The sequence below is a fragment of the Scophthalmus maximus genome, chromosome 14, assembly GCF_022379125.1.
Source record: "Scophthalmus maximus strain ysfricsl-2021 chromosome 14, ASM2237912v1, whole genome shotgun sequence".
NCBI classification, from domain to species: domain Eukaryota; kingdom Metazoa; phylum Chordata; class Actinopteri; order Pleuronectiformes; family Scophthalmidae; genus Scophthalmus; species Scophthalmus maximus.
The window spans coordinates 22,817,023-22,840,000 of NC_061528.1; the positions used below are offsets into that span (position 1 = coordinate 22,817,023).

The 22,978-nt window shown below is 42.8% G+C and overlaps 2 protein-coding genes across 3 annotated transcripts in view; one reads left to right on the forward strand and one right to left on the reverse strand.

Annotated features, from left to right (window-relative positions):
* The first annotated feature begins 3 nt into the window (after nucleotides 1-3).
* On the forward strand, nucleotides 4-14,203 carry wdr4 (WD repeat domain 4). The gene is made up of 11 exons (XM_035651653.2): nucleotides 4-161; nucleotides 6,782-6,850; nucleotides 7,030-7,176; nucleotides 7,260-7,416; nucleotides 8,223-8,335; nucleotides 9,378-9,438; nucleotides 10,411-10,518; nucleotides 11,719-11,783; nucleotides 12,673-12,859; nucleotides 13,151-13,220; nucleotides 13,877-14,203. The coding sequence occupies exons 1-11, from the start codon at nucleotides 79-81 to the stop codon at nucleotides 14,056-14,058; spliced, it is 1,242 nt and encodes a 413-aa protein (XP_035507546.2). The 5' UTR covers nucleotides 4-78; the 3' UTR covers nucleotides 14,059-14,203.
* A 1,006-nt stretch (nucleotides 14,204-15,209) lies between these two features.
* Nucleotides 15,210-22,978, reverse strand: part of pde9aa (phosphodiesterase 9aa) — a 53,257-nt gene continuing 45,488 nt past the window's right edge. For both annotated transcript variants that reach the window (XM_035651650.2, XM_035651649.2), the window contains exons 15-19: nucleotides 16,866-16,970; nucleotides 16,613-16,741; nucleotides 15,959-16,054; nucleotides 15,792-15,855; nucleotides 15,210-15,588 (exon numbers count right to left, since the gene is read on the reverse strand). In XM_035651650.2, coding sequence (XP_035507543.1) covers nucleotides 15,805-15,855; nucleotides 15,959-16,054; nucleotides 16,613-16,741; nucleotides 16,866-16,970 — 381 coding nt within the window. In that variant the 3' untranslated portion in view covers nucleotides 15,210-15,588; nucleotides 15,792-15,804. The remainder of the gene's footprint in view (nucleotides 15,589-15,791; nucleotides 15,856-15,958; nucleotides 16,055-16,612; nucleotides 16,742-16,865; nucleotides 16,971-22,978) is intronic.

The following is a 22,978-nucleotide window of genomic DNA, read 5'->3' on the forward strand; positions in this document are numbered from 1 at the left end:
GTCGGTGACGTACAATTGGTGCGACGATGCTCTCTTGTTGTTGTCGCGTGCGACCACAGCGTGCGACTCCAAACCGTCATGGCTGCCGTCGGTTTCTGTGGAGACTGGTTCGTTTCCACCTGTGACAAGACTCTCGTGGCCGTTCACACCAAACAGAGCAGGTGAGGATAGTCGTCGTCGTGGGTGACTCGTCACGTCATGCGGAAGTTGTTGACACTGTGGAACGATGTGAGGAGATTGTGGCACGTGCGCGACGCAGTTCGGCCTTCATCGTTGAAAGAATACTTTCCTTGTGTCGTACATGACTCGATTCAGATCTGTTGAATCTGTCCACGTCTGTAGTGATGTAGTGACGCGTCTGTAGTGATGTAGTGACGCGTCTGTGGTGATGTAGTGGCGCGTCTGTAGTGATGTAGTGACGCGTCTGTAGTGATGTAGTGACGCGTCTGTGGTGATGTAGTGACGCGTCTGTAGTGATGTAGAGACGCGATGTAGTGATGTAGTGACGCGTCTGTGGTGATGTAGTGACGCGTCTGTAGTGATGTAGAGACGCGATGTAGTGATGTAGAGACGCGTCTGTAGTGATGTAGAGACGCGATGTAGTGATGTAGTGAGGCGTCTGTGGTGATGTAGTGACGCGTCTGTAGTGATGTAGAGACGCGATGTAGTGTGTAGTGATGTAGTGACTCGTCTGTAGTGATGTAGTGACGCGTCTGTAGTGATGTAGTGAGGCGTCTGTGGTGATGTAGTGACGCGTCTGTAGTGATGTAGAGACGCGATGTAGTGTGTAGTGATGTAGTGACTCGTCTGTAGTGATGTAGAGACGCGTCTGTAGTGATGTAGAGACGCGTCTGTAGTGATGTAGAGACGCGATGTAGTGTGTAGTGATGTAGTGACTCGTCTGTAGTGATGTAGTGACTCGTCTGTAGTGATGTAGAGACGCGATGTAGTGATGTAGAGACGCGTCTGTAGTGATGTAGAGACGCGATGTAGTGTGTAGTGATGTAGAGACGCGATGTAGTGTGTAGTGATGTAGTGACTCGTCTGTAGTGATGTAGTGACTCGTCTGTAGTGATGTAGAGACGCGATGTAGTGATGTAGAGACGCGTCTGTAGTGATGTAGAGACGCGATGTAGTGATGTAGTGAGGCGTCTGTGGTGATGTAGTGACGCGTCTGTAGTGATGTAGAGACGCGATGTAGTGTGTAGTGATGTAGTGACTCGTCTGTAGTGATGTAGAGACGCGTCTGTAGTGATGTAGAGACGCGTCTGTAGTGATGTAGAGACGCGATGTAGTGATGTAGAGACGCGTCTGTAGTGATGTAGAGACGCGATGTAGTGATGTAGTGAGGCGTCTGTGGTGATGTAGTGACGCGTCTGTAGTGATGTAGAGACGCGATGTAGTGTGTAGTGATGTAGTGACTCGTCTGTAGTGATGTAGAGACGCGTCTGTAGTGATGTAGAGACGCGATGTAGTGATGTAGTGACGCGTCTGTGGTGATGTAGTGACGCGTCTGTAGTGATGTAGAGACGCGATGTAGTGTGTAGTAATGTAGTGACTCGTCTGTAGTGATGTAGTGGCGCGTCTGTGGTGATGTAGAGACGCGATGTAGTGTGTAGTGATGTAGTGACTCATCTGTAGTGATGTAGTGGCGCGTCTGTGGTGATGTAGAGACGCGTCTGTAGTGTGTAGTGATGTAGAGACGCGTCTGTAGTGTGTAGTGATGTAGAGACGCGTCTGTGGTGATGTAGTGGCGCGTCTGTAGTGATGTAGAGACGCGTCTGTAGTGATGTAGAGACGCGTCTGTAGTGATGTAGTGTGTAGTGATGTAGTGACGCGTCTGTAGTGATGTAGTGGCGCGTCTGTAGTGATGTAGAGACGCGTCTGTAGTGATGTAGAGACGCGTCTGTAGTGATGTAGAGACGCGTCTGTAGTGATGTAGTGATGTAGTGTGTAGTGATGTAGTGACGCGTCTGTAGTGATGTAGAGACGCGTCTGTAGTGATGTAGTGTGTAGTAATGTAGTGACGCGTCTGTAGTGATGTAGAGACGCGTCTGTAGTGATGTAGTGTGTAGTAATGTAGTGACGCGTCTGTGGTGATGTAGTGGCGCGTCTGTAGTGATGTAGTGACGCGTCTGTAGTGATGTAGTGACGCGTCTGTGGTGATGTAGTGACGCGTCTGTAGTGATGTAGAGACGCGATGTAGTGATGTAGTGACGCGTCTGTGGTGATGTAGTGACGCGTCTGTAGTGATGTAGAGACGCGATGTAGTGATGTAGAGACGCGTCTGTAGTGATGTAGAGACGCGATGTAGTGATGTAGTGAGGCGTCTGTGGTGATGTAGTGACGCGTCTGTAGTGATGTAGAGACGCGATGTAGTGTGTAGTGATGTAGTGACTCGTCTGTAGTGATGTAGAGACGCGTCTGTAGTGATGTAGAGACGCGTCTGTAGTGATGTAGAGACGCGATGTAGTGTGTAGTGATGTAGTGACTCGTCTGTAGTGATGTAGTGACTCGTCTGTAGTGATGTAGAGACGCGATGTAGTGATGTAGAGACGCGTCTGTAGTGATGTAGAGACGCGATGTAGTGATGTAGTGAGGCGTCTGTGGTGATGTAGTGACGCGTCTGTAGTGATGTAGAGACGCGATGTAGTGTGTAGTGATGTAGTGACTCGTCTGTAGTGATGTAGAGACGCGTCTGTAGTGATGTAGAGACGCGTCTGTAGTGATGTAGAGACGCGATGTAGTGATGTAGAGACGCGTCTGTAGTGATGTAGAGACGCGATGTAGTGATGTAGTGAGGCGTCTGTGGTGATGTAGTGACGCGTCTGTAGTGATGTAGAGACGCGATGTAGTGTGTAGTGATGTAGTGACTCGTCTGTAGTGATGTAGAGACGCGTCTGTAGTGATGTAGAGACGCGATGTAGTGATGTAGTGACGCGTCTGTGGTGATGTAGTGACGCGTCTGTAGTGATGTAGAGACGCGATGTAGTGTGTAGTAATGTAGTGACTCGTCTGTAGTGATGTAGTGGCGCGTCTGTGGTGATGTAGAGACGCGATGTAGTGTGTAGTGATGTAGTGACTCATCTGTAGTGATGTAGTGGCGCGTCTGTGGTGATGTAGAGACGCGTCTGTAGTGTGTAGTGATGTAGAGACGCGTCTGTAGTGTGTAGTGATGTAGAGACGCGTCTGTGGTGATGTAGTGGCGCGTCTGTAGTGATGTAGAGACGCGTCTGTAGTGATGTAGAGACGCGTCTGTAGTGATGTAGTGGCGCGTCTGTAGTGATGTAGAGACGCGATGTAGTGGCGCGTCTGTAGTGATGTAGAGACGCGTCTGTAGTGATGTAGAGACGCGTCTGTAGTGATGTAGAGACGCGTCTGTAGTGATGTAGTGTGTAGTGATGTAGTGACGCGTCTGTAGTGATGTAGAGACGCGTCTGTAGTGATGTAGTGGCGCGTCTGTAGTGATGTAGAGACGCGATGTAGTGTGTAGTGATGTAGTGACTCGTCTGTAGTGATGTAGAGACGCGATGTAGTGTGTAGTGATGTAGTGACGCGTCTGTAGTGATTTAGAGACGCGATGTAGTGATGTAGTGTGTAGTGATGTAGTGTGTAGTGATGTAGTGACTCGTCTGTAGTGATGTAGAGACGCGATGTAGTGTGTAGTGATGTAGTGTGTAGTGATGTAGTGACTCGTCTGTAGTGATGTAGAGACGCGATGTAGTGTGTAGTGATGTAGTGTGTAGTGATGTAGTGACTCGTCTGTAGTGATGTAGAGACGCGATGTAGTGTGTAGTGATGTAGTGACTCGTCTGTAGTGATGTAGTGGCGCGTCTGTGGTGATGTAGAGACGCGATGTAGTGATGTAGTGACGCGTCTGTGGTGATGTAGTGACGCGTCTGTAGTGATGTAGAGACGCGATGTAGTGTGTAGTAATGTAGTGACTCGTCTGTAGTGATGTAGTGGCGCGTCTGTGGTGATGTAGAGACGCGATGTAGTGTGTAGTGATGTAGTGACTCATCTGTAGTGATGTAGTGGCGCGTCTGTGGTGATGTAGAGACGCGTCTGTAGTGTGTAGTGATGTAGAGACGCGTCTGTAGTGTGTAGTGATGTAGAGACGCGTCTGTGGTGATGTAGTGGCGCGTCTGTAGTGATGTAGAGACGCGTCTGTAGTGATGTAGAGACGCGTCTGTAGTGATGTAGTGTGTAGTGATGTAGTGACGCGTCTGTAGTGATGTAGAGACGCGTCTGTAGTGATGTAGTGGCGCGTCTGTAGTGATGTAGAGACGCGTCTGTAGTGATGTAGAGACGCGTCTGTAGTGATGTAGAGACGCGTCTGTAGTGATGTAGTGTGTAGTGATGTAGTGACGCGTCTGTAGTGATGTAGAGACGCGTCTGTAGTGATGTAGTGGCGCGTCTGTAGTGATGTAGAGACGCGATGTAGTGTGTAGTGATGTAGTGACTCGTCTGTAGTGATGTAGAGACGCGATGTAGTGTGTAGTGATGTAGTGACGCGTCTGTAGTGATTTAGAGACGCGATGTAGTGATGTAGTGTGTAGTGATGTAGTGACTCGTCTGTAGTGATGTAGAGACGCGATGTAGTGTGTAGTGATGTAGTGTGTAGTGATGTAGTGACTCGTCTGTAGTGATGTAGAGACGCGATGTAGTGTGTAGTGATGTAGTGTGTAGTGATGTAGTGACTCGTCTGTAGTGATGTAGTGTGTAGTGATGTAGTGACTCGTCTGTAGTGATGTAGTGTGTAGTGATGTAGTGACTCGTCTGTAGTGATGTAGAGACGCGATGTAGTCTGTAGTGATGTAGTGTGTAGTGATGTAGTGACTCGTCTGTAGTGATGTAGTGTGTAGTGATGTAGTGACTCGTCTGTAGTGATGTAGAGACGCGATGTAGTGTGTAGTGATGTAGTGACTCGTCTGTAGTGATGTAGTGGCGCGTCTGTGGTGATGTAGAGACGCGTCTGTAGTGTGTAGTGATGTAGAGACGCGTCTGTAGTGTGTAGTGATGTAGAGACGCGTCTGTGGTGATGTAGTGGCGCGTCTGTAGTGATGTAGAGACGCGTCTGTAGTGATGTAGTGTGTAGTGATGTAGAGACGCGTCTGTAGTGATGTAGTGACGCATCTGTAGTGATGTAGTGATGCGTCCGTGGTGATGTAGAGACGCGTCTGTAGTGATGTAGTGTGTAGCGTCTGTAGTGATGTAGAGACGCGATGTAGTGTGTAGTGATGTAGTGACGCGTCTGTGGTGATGTAGTGACGCGTCTGTGGTGATGTAGTGGCGCGTCTGTAGTGATGTAGTGACGGGTCTGTACTGATGTAGTGACGCGTCTGTGGTGATGTAGTGGCGCGTCTGTAGTGATGTAGAGACGCGATGTAGTGTGTAGTGATGTAGTGACTCGTCTGTAGTGATGTAGAGACGCGATGTAGTCTGTAGTGATGTAGTGGCGCGTCTGTGGTGATGTAGAGACGCTGTGTAGTGATGTAGTGACTCGTCTGTAGTGATGTAGTGGCGCGTCTGTGGTGATGTAGAGACGCGTCTGTAGTGTGTAGTGATGTAGAGACGCGTCTGAATTGTGTAGTGATGTAGAGACGCGTCTGTGGTGATGTAGTGGCGCGTCTGTAGTGATGTAGAGACGCGTCTGTAGTGATGTAGAGACGCGTCTGTAGTGATGTAGTGTGTAGTGATGTAGTGACGCGTCTGTAGTGATGTAGAGACACGTCTGTAGTGATGTAGTGTGTAGTAATGTAGTGACGCGTCTGTGGTGATGTAGTGGCGCGTCTGTAGTGATGTAGAGACGCGTCTGTAGTGATGTAGAGACGCGTCTGTAGTGATGTAGTGTGTAGTAATGTAGAGACGCGTCTGTAGTGTGTAGTGATGTAGAGACGCGTCTGTAGTGTGTAGTGATGTAGAGACGCATCTGTGGTGATGTAGTGGCGCGTCTGTAGTGATGTAGAGACGCGTCTGTAGTGATGTAGTGTGTAGTGATGTAGTGACGCGTCTGTAGTGATGTAGAGACGCGTCTGTAGTGATGTAGTGTGCAGTGATGTAGTGACGCGTCTGTAGTGATGTAGAGACGCGTCTGTAGTGATGTAGTGTGTAGTAATGTAGTGACGCGTCTGTGCTGATGTAGTGGCGCGTCTGTAGTGATGTAGAGACGCGTCTGTAGTGATGTAGAGACGCGTCTGTAGTGATGTAGTGTGTAGTAATGTAGTGACGCGTCTGTAGTGATGTAGTGACGCGTCTGTAGTGATGTAGAGACGCGTCTGGTGATGTAGAGACGCATCTGTAGTGACCAGTGATTGGTCAATGAACAGAAACACTGTGCATCTGTTTTTACAACAGGTACAGTATTCCAGTCCTCTGTCAGTCTCCAGCACCAAGCTCCTGCACTGCGAGGTTCATATTGTCAACTGCTTACACTAAAGGTTAACAGTCCAAACTGTTGGTCGGACCTTTTCCAATTATTTGATTAATTAATTACACAGACAAAATGGTTTAAATTTTCTGAGAAACCCCCCCCAGCAAACTGAATCTAACATTGCCACAGTTAGTCCACAACACCTGAATTCTGAGGTTACTTTTTTTATACAGTACATGGAAACAGAATTTCAGATTGAATTGGTACATGAGGCGGTAATTCAACTTTTCCCATTCATTTCAGGAAGTTAAACTGAACTGAGCGTATATCAAACTAGATGAATGTAGTTGAAACTTCCACCATGCAGGAACCCGTTGTAATCCATGTGTTCTTCTGTAATACTTGCAGAGAACCGTTTGTATTTGACTGTAGCGCTGCTGAGAAGAAGCCAAAGAACACAACAGATGACAACAACAGGTAAAGACAAGCAGATGGTGGCTGGTTGTTGAGTAAGTTTGTTTGCAAAGGGAAAGAAAAATCCATTCAAAAAGAAAGAGATGAGTTGAAACAGAAACCAACTCAGACAAATCCATTGTGGTCTGTTCTCCAAGACATAGTGGGATTTGAATATGACAATGTATCTCCTCTGTCATCAGTGATGAGGGTGTCTCAGAGGAAACAGGAAGTGACAAAGTCCTTGCGTTCACGGTGTCTCCCTCTGGAAAGCTGGTGGCCCTGACTGATGACACAAAGAGACTGGTTCTTTTTCACTGTGAGCCTTCATGGCAGTGTATCAGCATCAGGTACAACTTCAAACTCACTCAGGTACTGTACAGACAATCATGTAAGGCGGACATGCTAATAATAGCTATGTGTGGGTCCACAGGTGGGTGGTGAGGAGGTGCACAGCCCTTGTGTTCAGCCACGCCGAGGACGAGCTTCTGGTGGCGGACAAGTCAGGAGACGTCTACTCCTTCTCAGTGGTGGCACCACAGAGGGAGGGGGAGCTGAAGATGGGACACCTGTCCATGTTGCTAGCCATGGTAAGTAACACTAAGCTGCATAAACACTTGGCAAACAGCATTATCACAAGTGTAGTGTAGATTTGTTAACGGTATGTGCCAGTATGTGCAAATGTTTAAAGATCCACAGTTGCACGTACATCAAATGTTTTTGACACATATGTCACAACCAGGTCCTTGTCCTTGTCCAATGTCCTTGCACAGCAGATATAATTACGGTGTCCAGATGTCCCGGGTGTCTGGATTGTCTTGTGTTCAAGCTGGGTGTCCCCAGTCTCAACAGACATCTGTAAAACACAAATTGTCTTGGGTTTCACCACAGTTAAAATAAGAATTATGATGTTATAATATTAGATATTTTCATCACTTCAAAGGAAAGATCGTGAAAGAAGTTTACTGCAGACCAGAATCTCACCAGCACCCGCGTGTGCGTGTGTGTGTGCGCGTGTGCGTGTGCGTGTGCGTGTGCGTGTGTGTGTGCGTGTGTGTGCGTGTGTGTGTGTGTGTGTGTGTGTGTGTGTGTGTGTGTGTGTGTGTGTGTGTGTGTGTGTGTGTGTGTGTGTGTGTGTGTGTGTGTGTGTGTGTGTGTGTGTGTGTGTGTGTGTGTGTGTGTGTGTGTGTGTAAATGTGCATTAGTATAAAGCACAAAGAAAGCGATCAAAGCAGCAGTGAGGCTGAAAAAGTCAAGTGTCTGTAGGAAATACAATGCATTTTGTTTCGCATTTTGTTTATGTTTGGGAAGGTTCACATAAAATGAGAGAAGTTTATAGATACTAAGTCCCAGTGTGAGTGACTGGTAATGCTTGCCCCCTTCTTCTGTCTTTCAGACTATGTCGCCGAATGACAAGTACATCATGACAGCTGACCGAGATGAGAAGATCCGAGTGAGCCACCTCCGGTGTCCATACAACATCCAGTCCTTCTGCCTGGGACATCAACAGTGAGTAAGGGCTTCACCACCTGAAAGTCTGAACCAAGGTTCATGCCTCTGGGATTTAGTTAGTTGGTAATTAGTTGTCTTTTTGTTCCTTTTTTTAATTTCATTACCACTGTCATATGCTCATGGTATTACTACCAGCATCACCCACCACAGTACTCGACCACAAATGAAATCCTCGTTGTTTAAATATTATATTTATTGTATTGTTGGTAAGCTTTAGATAACCAATCTGATAAACAATAATGACAAACCTCTTGATGGTACAAAGTTCTCTCTTTTACTGAAGGAATTAATCAAAGCAAGTCCATACAGATAACCCAGGTAACATTATGGGCAAAGTGCCACCTAGTGGTGTTTATAACCATAAACACAAATTTACTGAGGTGTTCACCCATATCTCCCTGCAGTATGTCCTGCTCATCAACACTTTTAATTCAATAATGATCATTAGTCACTCTCATTCAATAGCTTTCCATCCTGCATTAGTCCCTTTTAAAATGATGTGCGTCAATGAGGAGTGACAGCAGAGGGTGAATCTACTTGTTGCAAAAGGAAGTCAGGTTCTATAGAAGTCTATGAGAAAATGACAGTTTCTCACTTGATTTATAATGTCAGTAAACATTTTCCTGAGGAGTTAATGGTCTGTAGTTTATGGGTTTAAGTCTTCTCCAATACAGCATGATGTTGATTTAGTAAATGATGGTCTCATTTGAAGTAAAATAGACAACAAAGCACTGTATGCAATGGAGTGTGGATACAGCGTGATTGACAGCTGGTACTGTCCCATCGTAGATGTGTAGATGGGTGCACAGTTGATGATGTCTCAGTCAGACCCACCCCCTCTCCTACGTCTGGTTCCAAAAGAGACCAAGATGGTGATGTTATGGTGGGTTTCCACTTGGTTCAAACCCCTTTGTGCTGAACAGAAGGAAGCAGCTAGATGGCTCTAACACTGATTGTTTTGTGTGGATACTCATGAATGTTTCTCAAGTTAAGCTTTATCATTACTCTTCCTGTTTTGTTTTCTCCTGCTTTCTCTCAGGTTTGTCAGTGCTTTGCTGGTCCCATCAACTCATTCCCACTGTCTACTGTCTGGATCGGGGGTAAACGACATTAACATACACATGCACACCACCCACAATGTGCTGGACTCTATATTCTTCCTTTTAGTCAATAATGAATTGACAGTTTGATTAAAAATTGTAACAAGATTTTTATCTCTGTCACTGTTCACAAGTCCAACATGTAGCTGCATCAGCTGCAGAAAAGCATGTTTCATGCTACTTTGTCTCTAAATGTCGTCTAAGAGGAACAATGATCACAAGTGTTGAACAACAACACTGAACTTGTTAAATATCATGTTATTCTCTGCTCTGGAGCTTCAAAAATTATATTACCATCTCAGGGTTTATACCTGCGAATATAAAGATGGATTACGTGCCTCCACTTCCTCTTATACGAAGATGAAGCTAAAACATCCTGGACACGGGTTCCACCATCTTGTGCTTTTGACCTCTATGTGATCTTGGTGTGACACTGCGTTATCAAGGCCCCGCCCATACACACACTCGACCAATCATGAAACCTCTTTTTCATATCATCAAATAACTAATTAAGACCAAACTTATAAGAAACATGAACACTTGAACATACATCAGTGTGATAAGAACTACCTAAAATGATCAAGATCAAGATCATTTGGCTTCACTTTTTGGGAGATTTTTGCACATGGTCGGTCTGTGGTTTTATTTATTTTTGTCATTTTGGTCTTGGACCATTTAGTTTTCCTACGTCCTGCCACATTATTACTTTATGTCACACTGTTTATCTCTGTCAAGAGATGGCAGAGTTGGTAAGGGTGAACTATTAAAGTCACATTTAGAAAACAAGGCCATGTATAATCATTGAATACTAGAAAAGAAATGGTTCCCTTGTACTTTGGACAATGTAAATGCAGCAAAAATCTACTGTATGTGAAAACTTTGACTGCATAACGTCAGAGCTGACATAGCTTTCATCAAAACCAAAGTCCGGTTGAGTTTCAGTGTAACGTGAACTGTGTTTGTGTCTGTCAGGATGGGACTGTGAAGCTGTGGGAGTATGAGTCTGGCCGTAGGCTCCAGAGCTGGGACCTCACAGAGCTTGAAGAGACACCAAGCTCTGAGGCTGAGAGAGAACAGAAGGTAACCACAAAAATGCTACCACACCAATAATGCAGTACAGACCCACACCGTGTCATGATGCCATCCTATATACTTATTCTGAGAAAGTCGTTCTGGGGTCAGAAGTGTGTTCCCATTAGAAAAGATGAAGTATGCTCAGAGCAGACAGAATGCATGCTGAAAACAAAGAAGCATCAAACCTTATGAAAACTATATTCACTTCTTTTTGTGAAGTTTAACAGGCACTAACTTTCTAAAGTTGATTGATCTGTTTGGATGAGTGGATATTTTGTTGTTACTACAATATTTTCAACACAATGGTACTTTGATTATGTAACAAACCTTGACAGGAAGCTGAATCCACCGCAGAGGGATACAGGTAACGGAGAGTCTCACCAATTGACTTTCAGTGTTTTTCCCCAGACATCCCCAGACCAACAGCTCTTGTGCATTCATTACATTCTTCCAATGTCAGGCTGGTAAATATTCAACAAAAGTTGAAATACTTTTCCTTCAACCCAGTTTTTGTAAAGGGTTCGACTGCATCTTAAAATGAGTTATCCCTACATGTTTTTATTTTATCCTTGCGGAGGCAGTTAGCATTTACATTAATATAAGATTACCCTGTTTGACAAAGTACTGCACCAATACCAGTGTTTCCTCTAGGATTGTTTTCAGGCAGACATTATGGCATATACCACCTGCATATTAATGAAACACACAGGAACCTCATGCAGCTGCTACATGAATCAGAGTTCACTCTTTAAACAGGAACCTGTGAAAGTTGTAAACATTTTATCAAACACATTCAAGTCAACTTCATTTTCATACTTGAAGTATAAAACACTTCTCTCTTATCGTCTTTAATGTCACTTTGACTTTATGATATGTGTATTCTTAACATATAAAACAACTTACAGGCAGTAGAATATGCATGTTACTTTCAAGTGTGTTCACAATTATCTTCAGCATCACAGACACTTGATTTCAGTATCATGCACATGCCCCTGAGCTCTACTTTGGGAAATTTGTGTAGAAATTTGAGTTTTTGCAGTTTAGTTCGTTTGATTGTTATTGGGGAAACAAAGCCATAAAACCAAGACAATGAGCTGAAAGATGCTAAAATTCTCAGCAGAGTCTATAGAGTCAGGAGAAGATTATCTGTGGATTTGTCTCCCTTCATTTCATTCACATTCTTTTTTTCTTTGTCTTGTTTGCCAGAAGCCAACTGTGTGTCGTATCAGCAGCTCCCCTGATGGATGCCACATAGCTGTGCTGTGTGAAAGGTGAGTGTAACTCACTCTGGGTCATTGTCATGTACTGGGAGATGTGTCCATCCACCTCCAGGTATATTTTTTATTTGTCAATGATTCCTAAAATGTCGTCATCAAACCTTTATGACAAATAGATATAATTGAGGCTTGATATGTTAGTTTAACCATAATCTTAATCCTAAATTACTATAAATAAAAAGAAAACACAAATACAACCAAACATATAGAACATGATTTATTTATTAAGTGTAAACATAAATGCACATTTTTTTCTGCATTGTTTATTCTGTAAAATAAAATATTTCACATTGTTACATAAGCGCTGATAGCGACATGTCTGTGAGAGGCTCATGGATCAAGTGAGAATAATGGTCATTTTATCATAGTATTTCATCAGCGCCCTCTGCTGGTGCTTCCAGTGAAAACAGGCTTCGGGCTCTTTGGCATTGCCTTCACTTTTCGGAACCCATGACTACGTCCATTTTTATATTGTCTCTGAAGCCACCCTGGATCCCTGCCAACGTGTCATTGGTTCTTTAGTGGCCCATGTCCCATCCCCCATCCCTGCACTAAGTTTCGTGGAAATTCAATTCAATTTTATTTGTGTAGTTCCAAATCACAGCATACATGATCTCAAGGGTTGTTGCATTTCAGTGTTCTCCACCCTCAGCCACGCCTCATGCAGAAGCAGGAAGAAACCTCCCACGCTCACAACATCACCGTGTGTGTCCCAGCCCCTCAGTTCTCCTCCAGTCACTGTGTGGAGCAGAATCCATTTAGTTCCTCAGTGGAACAGCAACACGCCACCAGGTCACTGTGGAGTTTACCAGGCTGGTGGGAGACAAACAGGAGCACAAACTGGTCATCAGTAGATGACTTGATGTTTCTTGTGTGTTCTCAGAGTGTCCACAGTTCAGTTCTTCACCCTGGAGCTGGTGGGAACAGAGAGGCTCACGCCTCACAGTCGGCTGTGTCTGCCACACTGTCCCCTAGACATGACCTTTGACCCAGAAGGACGGCTCTGGGTGCTGATGGACTCCCATGATGCACCGCTCCAAATTTACTCACACAGACGAGGCTACTGGGAGGTAACGTGTGATACTGTACATGTGCACACTGAGTGTTCATGTAATTTGTGTTACTGTTGTTATGACTACAAATAATAGTAATACTTATTACTATTACTATTATTTAATTTGTGCTGCCATGTTGAATCCCAGATGTAGATACATAGATAGAAAGATAGATGTACTTTATTGATCCCAATACAGTAAACAGCAGTGAAGAAAAGTGCGCTGACATGACTCATTGTGTCAACCTGTTGACTTGACCCTGACCGTACAACCCAAACTGACCTGTGTTCTTACCTGCTCCATCAGTGTGATGCTGAGACGCCTGAACTCATCACAGTCAAAGAGGCCTTCAGACCACACTGGGAGACGCTTGAAGGTAAGTCCACACACACACACACACACACACACACACACACACACACACACACACACACACAGACACACACACACACACACACACACACACACACACACACACACACACACACACACACACACACACACACACACACACACACACACACACACACACACACACACACACACACACACACACACACACTCACCCACACAGACACACACACACACACTCACCCACACATACACACACACACACACACACACACTCACCACACACACACACACACACACACACACACACTCACCACACACACACACACACACACACACACACACACACACACACACACACACACACACACACACACACACACACACACAGACAGACAGACAGACAGACAGACAGACAGACAGACAGACAGACAGACAGACAGACAGACAGACAGACAGACAGACAGACAGACAGACACACACACAGAGCCCCTCTAGCCAAAAGACTCTAGCCCTACACACTTATCAGTGTAGAGGCTTAACGAATGTCAGTGGATGTGGATCATTTGTGTTGACCTGCTAATTTACAGGTTCCTGCTGGCCTGTGCATGTGGTTACTTGTCATGCAGTTGTAGCTCCCGTCACCAACCTTCTTCCTCCTCTTGCTCTCTCACACGACAGCCTCCACCAGGACCAACAGCAGGTTTGAGCACCTGCACAAGATGAGTTTCGACAATGTGTCGTCGTACCTGCAGAAGAAGCAGCAGCGACTGGAGGAGCAGCAGCTGAAGAGGACGATGACGCAGGAGAAAAACGACAAGAAGAAGAAGACCAAGAAGGAGACGACTCCGTCATCTACCTAAACATGACCTCCTTTGTGTTTGATGCTTTGAATGATGAATCTAAGGTGTACATTGATGACGTCCTTGGAGACTGTAGATGGATTTTTTTCCCCACACATAATGCACCTACATTAAAGTCGGGCCTGCTGTCCACTCTCTACTTTGACTTCTTCTACATTCTAATTCCTCCGGCGCGGCAACAGTGTAGCCACAGGTACTTTGGTTATGGGCTGTCGGCCGTTCCATCTGTCTGCCTTACTCGTCACTTGAACGTTAGGAATGCCACAGGGTAATTTCTTCACATTTTGCAAAAACATCACAATGACATCACATACTCAAAATCGACTGATTCGATTTTGGTCACCTTGGCCACACTTGTGCGGATTACATTTGGTAAAAAGTATTGAATTTGAACACGTACACGTTCGCACATTTCCTTAGGTGATAACGGCCACGTTCATAAATGCTCAAACTAGTTTTGTGTCTGAAAATTAAATCTACAACATAATGTGTGGCCTCTGAATACTTTGTGAAGACAATGTAAATATACAAATCATAGTTCCCAGACTTTTGAAGCTCAATTTATTTTGTGTGACAGTAATGCGGGCACCTTGTACATCTTGTCACTGGACTGGTGATCAAGTGAAAACACTTGGCTTCTTTAGTGAGGGCACAAATTTTTTAATGCTGCAAAAAAATAAAATAAGTGATGCATTAATATGGAACTATTAAACTTTCATCATAAGACCTAATGGAACTGTGTTTTCCACTGTGTAAAACCCACATACCAATTGAATTGACTTCCTGATTAGTTTACTGGATTATAAAACTAACTCAGTGATGCACACCTGATTCACAAAGACAGATAGTGTTCTAAAAATCTATAGATCTGCAGAGAAGGGACACACCCTGGGTTCCCTTATACCTCGGAACTCAAAGCTTGCAACCCGGTTCCCGTTAAAATTTCTGGCAATAAAATATAATTTTTTTTTATTGTGCTCAAATGATTTGTAAGAAAATAAATTAGGACAAATCTACTGACACTGAATACTGAATGGTTCTTTATATGACAATTTTGCTTTATATATATCATTTTGTACAGGGTATAATAGAGGTTTGGATCATGATTTTGACTGATTATGGAGATCAGATATCAACAGTCCAGACAGGAGTTTGATATTGTAACCCGTTTATTTTGTAGGAAAGAACAAATGGCACTAGAAATCTGTACAATCTGTAAAAAACAACACATTTCAAATAAAAACAATGCAAGATATGTTTCTAAATAGTGTTCACTGACGCAGTCTGTGCTGTACAAATTCGACATTCCCTGAAAAAGGCTTTGGATTGTCCATCGGGTCCTCGAGTCTCTCACAGATCCACTCGTCCAGTTTTCTGTGACCCACTGAAATCTACCTGATTTTCCCAGATCACACATTCTAGTCCTCTGCTCTTCAGAATGCACAAGCAAGACAGGACAGAGTGATGGCCTATAACCAACCAACGTGTCTGACGACTCCACTTTACGCCCATATTCTGGTCTCACTGGTTCTGAAACACAGATTGCATTCGTAAAGAAATCTTCCCATGACATTTGTTTTCCTTCAAGTTGGCCTCTTTGATTCTAACTGACCACATCATGTGACAGCAAGCACTTCAAGAAGTGAAGAGAGTGAAAGGGTGGATGGATGGATGGATGGATGGATGAAGCACTTAATGCCAAAGGAAAACTGTAGCTTTGTTTTGTTCCTAACCTTTTAAAACTGTTTACTTCTTCTTCCCTCCCATGGTCAAGCTCTCACTTTTCTTTTTCTGCACCTTGTGGGAACATTACTTGTTATCAGCCGCAATCTGCATCAAGTACAAATGACACAGACACAGACACACACACTCTCTCTTTCTCTCATAGCAATCCTCCAACCTCATTCATGGCATCATCAATCTGTTTGAGTTCTTCATATCGGTCCCTTGACTCTCTGAGTGGCTGCACCATTGCCTCTTCAATCTGTGGGAACAGCTGGTACACACACACACACACACACAGGGTCCAAGTGTCAGTAACATTATTGCAATTTCTTCGTGTTTGGGCAATTTCCATATTCTGTTGTGAAAAGTGAGAAGAGGTCAAACCATCCTGGGACTGGGATCTGCAGTGGCTGTAAAATCCTAAAAGACTCCTACTACCATGGTCACTCCTTCTCTTTATATTACAGACTCACATTCGTTTACTTATAGTGAGCAGTACATTTAGTCACACATTGATCATAATCATTTTGCACAATTCATATGTTGATTTCACATTTATAAAAGTTGTAGAATTGTTAAAACGTGGTAGGGAACGTAGTTATTCTATTCTATTGTGGGAATTCTTTAAGACAACATATAGACAATCAATAAAATGGGGATGGATGGATATAATAATTGAGCTGCAAGAGTAGTGTTAAATAATCCAGGAGAGTCACGTGCTGCTGATTCTATTGAGACTGTACAAACTTCATTAATCTACTTCAAGAACCCCAGAATGTTCTCACTTTGACCTGACCTTAGCATTGTCATCACTGTCCTGAATATTCACCTTCATCACAGACTCAAACATGGGGATGAGGACAAACTTGATGAAGCCAATCTGAGCTGTTGGCTTGGTGACCCTCTCTCTGTCCATGAACGGAGCCACAGGAAGCCCCTCAGTCTTCTCCCTGTCGCTCTGAGCAGGAGGAGGAGAAACACTGAAGCAAGTGAAGCTACTGTACTGCATTTTTTATTGAAATGAAACCTAATTTTATCAGTGTTGGTATAAAAATGGCACTTGCCCACTTTAGTGGACTCACCTGCATGAAGTACTCCTCCAGCAGGCAGTCCACCCAGGGCTCAGCCACCTCCATGGGCCGCACCTCATTGGAGATGTCGCAGCACTTGATCAGAACCATCTTGAGCTGCACAGAACACAGAACATTTTCTATAGAACAAAGGTCACTGTAGAGTATTCTAATTGAACACGGAACACTGTAGAGTATTCTAATTGAACACGGAACACTGTAGAGTTTACTATAGAACACAGGTCAATGTAGAGTTTACCATAGAATACAGGTCACTGTAGAGATTACTATAGAACACAGGTCACTGTAGAGTTTACTATAGAACACAGGTCACTGTGGAGTTTACTATAGAATACAGGTCACTGTGGAGTTTACTATAGAATACAGGTCACTGTGGAGTTTACTATAGAACACAGGTCCCTGTAGAGTTTACTATAGAACACAGGTCACTGTATAGTTTACTATAGAACACAGGTCACTGTGGAGTTTACTATAGGATTCAGGTCACTGTGGAGTTTACTATAGAACACAGGTCCCTGTAGAGTTTACTATAGAATACAGGTCACTGTGGAGTTTACTATAGAACACATGTCACTGTAGAGTTTACTATAGAACACAGGTCACTGTAGTGTTTACTATAGAACACAGGTCACTGTGGAGTTTACTATAGAACACGGGTCACTTTAGAGTTTACTATAGAACACAGAACACAGGTCACTGTAGAGTTTACTATGGAACACAGGTCACTGTAGAGATTACTATAGAACACAGGTCACTGTAGAGTTTACTATAGAACACAGGTCACTGTAGTGTTTACTATAGAACACAGGTCACTGTGGAGTTTACTATAGAACACGGTTCACTGTAGAGTTTACTATAGAACACAGAACACAGGTCACTGTGGAGTTTACTATAGAACACAGGTCACTGTGGAGTTTACTATAGAACACATGTCACTGTAGAGTTTACTATAGAACACAGGTCACTGTAGTGTTTACTATAGAACACAGGTCACTGTGGAGTTTACTATAGAACACGGGTCACTGTAGAGTTTACTATAGAACACAGAACACAGGTCACTGTAGAGTTTACTATGGAACACAGGTCACTGTAGAGATTACTATAGAACACAGGTCACTGTAGAGTTTACTATAGAACACAGGTCACTGTAGAGTTTACTATAGAACACAGGTCACTGTAGAGTTTACTATAGAACACAGGTCACTGTAGAGTTTACTATAGAACACAGATCACTGTAGAGATTACTATAGAACACAGAACACAGGTCACTGTAGAGTTTATTATAGAACACAGGTCACTGTGGGTCACTGTGGAGTTTACTATAGAACACAGCACACAGGTCACTGTAGAGTTTACTATAGAACACAGAACTCATGTCACTGTAGAGTTTACTATAGAACACAAGTGACTGTGGAGTTTACTATGGAATATAGGTCACTGTGGAGTTTACTATAGAACACATGTCACTGTAGAGTTTACTATAGAACACAGGACACTGTAGTGTTTACTATAGAACACAGGTCACTGTGGAGTTTACTATAGAACACAGGTCACTGTGGAGTTTACTATAGAACACAGGTCACTGTAGAGTTTACTATAGAACACAGAACACAGGTCACTGTAGAGTTTACTATAGAACACAGGTCACTGTAGAGATTACTAAAGAACACAGGTCACTGTAGAGTTTACTATAGAACACAGGTCACTGTAGAGTTTACTATAGAACACAGGTCACTGTGGAGTTTACTATAGAATACAGGTCACTGTGGAGTTTACTATAGAACACATGTCACTGTAGAGTTTACTATAGAACACAGGTGTCTGTAGTGTTTACTATAGAACACAGGTCACTGTGGAGTTTACTATAGAACACAGGTCACTGTAGAGTTTACTATAGAACACAGAACACAGGTCACTGTAGAGTTTACTATGGAACACAGATCACTGTAGAGATTACTATGGAACACAGATCACTGTAGAGATTACTATAGAACACAGAACACAGGTCACTGTAGAGTTTACTATAGAACACAGATCACTGTAGAGATTACTATAGAACACAGAACACAGGTCACTGTAGAGTTTACTATAGAACACAGGTCACTGTAGAGTTTACTATAGAACATAGAACTCATGTCACTGTAGAGTTTACTATAGAACACAGGTCACTGTGGAGTTTACTATAGAACACAGAACTCATGTCACTGTAGAGTTTACTATAGAATACAGGTCACTGTGGAGTTAACTATAGAACACAGGTCACTGTAGAGTTAACTATAGAACACAGGTCACAGTAGAGTTAACTATAGAACACAGGTCACTGTAGAGTTAACTATAGAACACAGGTCACTGTAGAGTTTACTATAGAACGCAGGTCACTGTAGAGTTTACTATAGAACACAGAACACTGTAGAGATTACTATAGAACACAGAACACAGGTCACTGTAGAGTTTACTATAGAACACAGGTCACTGTAGAGTTTACTATAGAACAAAGAACTCATGTCACTGTAGAGTTTACTATAGAACACAGGTCACTGTGGAGTTTACTATAGAACACAGCACACAGGTCACTGTAGAGTTTACTATAGAACACAGAACTCATGTCACTGTAGAGTTTACTATAGAACACAGGTCACTGTGGAGTTAACTATAGAACACAGGTCACTGTAGAGTTTACTATAGAACGCAGGTCACTGTAGAGTTTACTATAGAACACAGAACACAGGTCACTGTTGAGTTTACTATAGAACACAGAACACAGGTCACTGTACAGTTTACTATAGAACACAGAACTCATGTCACTGTAGAGTTTACTATAGAACACAGGTCACTGTGGAGTTTACTATAGAACACAGGTCACTGTAGAGTTTACTATAGAACACACGTCACTATAGAGTTTACTATAGAACACAGGTCACTGTAGCATTTACTATAGAACACAGGTCACTGTAGAGTTTACTATAGAACACAGGTCACTGTGGAGTTTACTATAGAACACAGGTCACTGTAGAGTTTACTATAGAACACAGGTCACTGTAGAGTTTACTATAGAACAGAGGTCACTGTGGAGTTTACTATAGAACACAGGTCACTGTAGAGTTCACTATAGAACACAGGTCACTGTGGAGTTTACTATAGAACACATGTCACTGTAGAGTTTTCTATAGAACACAGACACAGGTCACTGTAGAGATTACTATAGAACACAGAACACAGGTCACTGTAGAGTTTACTATAGAACACAGGTCACAATAGAGTTTACTATAGAACACAGAACACAGGTCACTGTAGAGTTTACTATAGAACACAGAACACAGGTCACTGTAGAGTTTACTATAGAACACAGGTCACTGTGAAGTTTACTATAGAACACAGGTCACTGTAGAGTTTACTATAGAACACAGGTCACAATAGAGTTTACTATAGAACACAGAACACAAGTCACTGTAGAGTTTACTATAGAACACAGAACACAGGTCACTGTAGAGTTTACTATAGAACACAGGTCACTGTGAAGTTTACTATAGAACACAGGTCACTGTAGAGTTTACTATAAAACACAGGTCACTGTGGATTTTACTATAGAACACAGAAAACAGGTCACTGTAGAGTTTTCTATTGAACACAGACACAGGTCACTGTAGAGATTACTATAGAACACAGAACACAGGTCACTGTGGAATTTACTATAGAACACAGAACACAGGTCACTGTAGAATTTGCTATAGAACACAGGTCACTGTGGAGTTTACTATAGAACACAGGTCACTGTGGAGTTTACTATAGAACACAGGTCACTGTAGAGTTTACTATAGAACACAGGTCACTGTGGAGTTTACTATAGAACACAGGTCACTGTAGAATTTACTATAGAACACAGGTCACTGTGGAGTTTACTATAGAACACAGGTCACTGTGGAATTTACTATAGAACACAGAACACAGGTCACTGTAGAATTTACTATAGAACTCATGTCACTGTAGAGATTACTATAGAACACAGAACACAGGTCACTGTAGAGTTTACTATAGAACACAGGTCACTGTGGAGTTTACTATAGAACACATGTCACTGTAGAGTTTACTATAGACAAAGGTCACTGTAGAGATTACTATAGAACACAGAACACAGGTCACTGTAGAGTTTACTATAGAACACAGGTCACTGTGGAGTTTACTATAGAACACGTCACTGTAGAGTTTACTATAGACAAAGGTCACTGTAGAGATTAATATAGAACACAGAACACAGGTCACTGTAGAGTTTGCTATATAACACAGATCACTGTAGAGATTACTATAGAACACAGAACACAGGTCACTGTAGAGTTAACTATAGAACACAGAACACAGGTCACTGTAGAGTTTACTATAGAACACAGGTCACTGTGGAGTTCACTATAGAACACAGAACACAGGTCACTGTAGAGTTTACTATAGAACACAGAACACAGGTCACTGTGGAGTTTACTATAGAACACAGGTCACCGTAGAGTTTACTATAGAACACAGGTCACTGTAGAATTTACTATAGAACACAGAACACATGTCACTGTAGAGTTTACTATAGAACACAGGTCACTGTGGAGTTTACTATAGAACACAGGTCACTGTAGAGTTTACTATAGAACACAGGTCACTGTAGAGTTTACTATAGAACACAGAACACAGGTCACTGTACAGTTTACTATAGAACACAGAACTCATGTCACTGTAGAGTTTATTATAGAACACAGGTCACTGTGGAGTTTACTATAGAACACAGGTCACTGTAGAGTTTACTATAGAACACAGATCACTGTGGAGTTTACTATAGAACAAAGGTCACTGTAGAGTTTACTATAGAACACAGGTCACTGTGGAGTTTACTATAGAACACATGTCACTGTAGAGTTTTCTATAGAACACAGACACAGGTCACTGTAGAGATTACTATAGAACACAGGTTACTGTAGAGTTCACTATAGAACACAGGTCACTGTGGAGTTTACTATAGAACACATGTCACTGTAGAGTTTTCTATAGAACACAGACACAGGTCACTGTAGAGATTACTATAGAACACAGAACACAGGTCACTGTAGAATTTACTATAGAACACAGGACACAGGTCACTATAGAGTTTACTATAGAACACAGAACACAGGTCACTGTAGAGTTTACTATAGAACACAGGTCACTGTAGAGTATTCTATAGAACACATGTCACTGTAGAGTTTACTATAGAACACAGGTCACTATAGAGTTTACTATAGAACACAGGTCACTATAGAGTTTACTATAGAACACAGAACACAGGTCACTGTAGAGTTTACTATACAACACAGGTCACTGTGGAGTTTACAATAGAACACAGACACATGTCACTGTAGAGTTTACTATAGAACACAGGTCACTATAGAGTTTACTATAGAACACAGGTCACTATAGAGTTTACTATAGAACACAGAACACAGGTCACTGTAGAGTTTACTATAGAACACAGGTCACTGTGGAGTTTACAATAGAACACAGACACATGTCACTGTAGAGTTTACTATAGAACACAGGTCACTGTAGAGTTTTCTATAGAACACAGGTCACTGTAGAGTTTACTATAGAACACGGCTCACTGTGGAGTTTACTATAGAACACAGGTCACTGTAGAGTTTACTATAGAACACAGACACAGGTCACTGTAGAGTTTTGTATAGAACACAGGTCACTGTAGAGTTTACTATAGAAAACAGGTCACTGTTAAGTGTACTATAGAGCACAGGTCACTGTAGAGTTTACTATAGAACACAGGTCACTGTGGAGTTTACTATAGAACACAGGTCACTGTAGAGTTTACTATAGAACACATGTCACTGTGGAGTTTACTATAGAACACAGGTCACTGTAGAGTTTTCTATAGAACACAGCTCACTGTAGAGTTTACTATAGAACACGGGTCACTGTGGAGTTTACTATAGAACACAGGTCACTGTAGAGTTTACTATAGAACACAGACACAGGTCACTGTAGAGTTTTGTATAGAACACAGGTCACTGTAGAGTTTACTATAGAAAACAGGTCACTGTTAAGTGTACTATAGAGCACAGGTCACTGTAGAGTTTACT

Excerpts from the sequence above, each read along its gene's own strand:
- wdr4 (XM_035651653.2), top strand. The coding sequence starts at position 79 with ATGGCTGCCGTCGGTTTCTGTGGAGACTGGTTCGTTTCCACCTGTGAC. Across the intron at positions 9,439-10,410 it reads GTCTACTGTCTGGATCGGGG|GATGGGACTGTGAAGCTGTG; the intron begins GTAAACGACATT and ends TGTGTCTGTCAG. Across the intron at positions 12,860-13,150 it reads ACAGACGAGGCTACTGGGAG|TGTGATGCTGAGACGCCTGA; the intron begins GTAACGTGTGAT and ends CTGCTCCATCAG.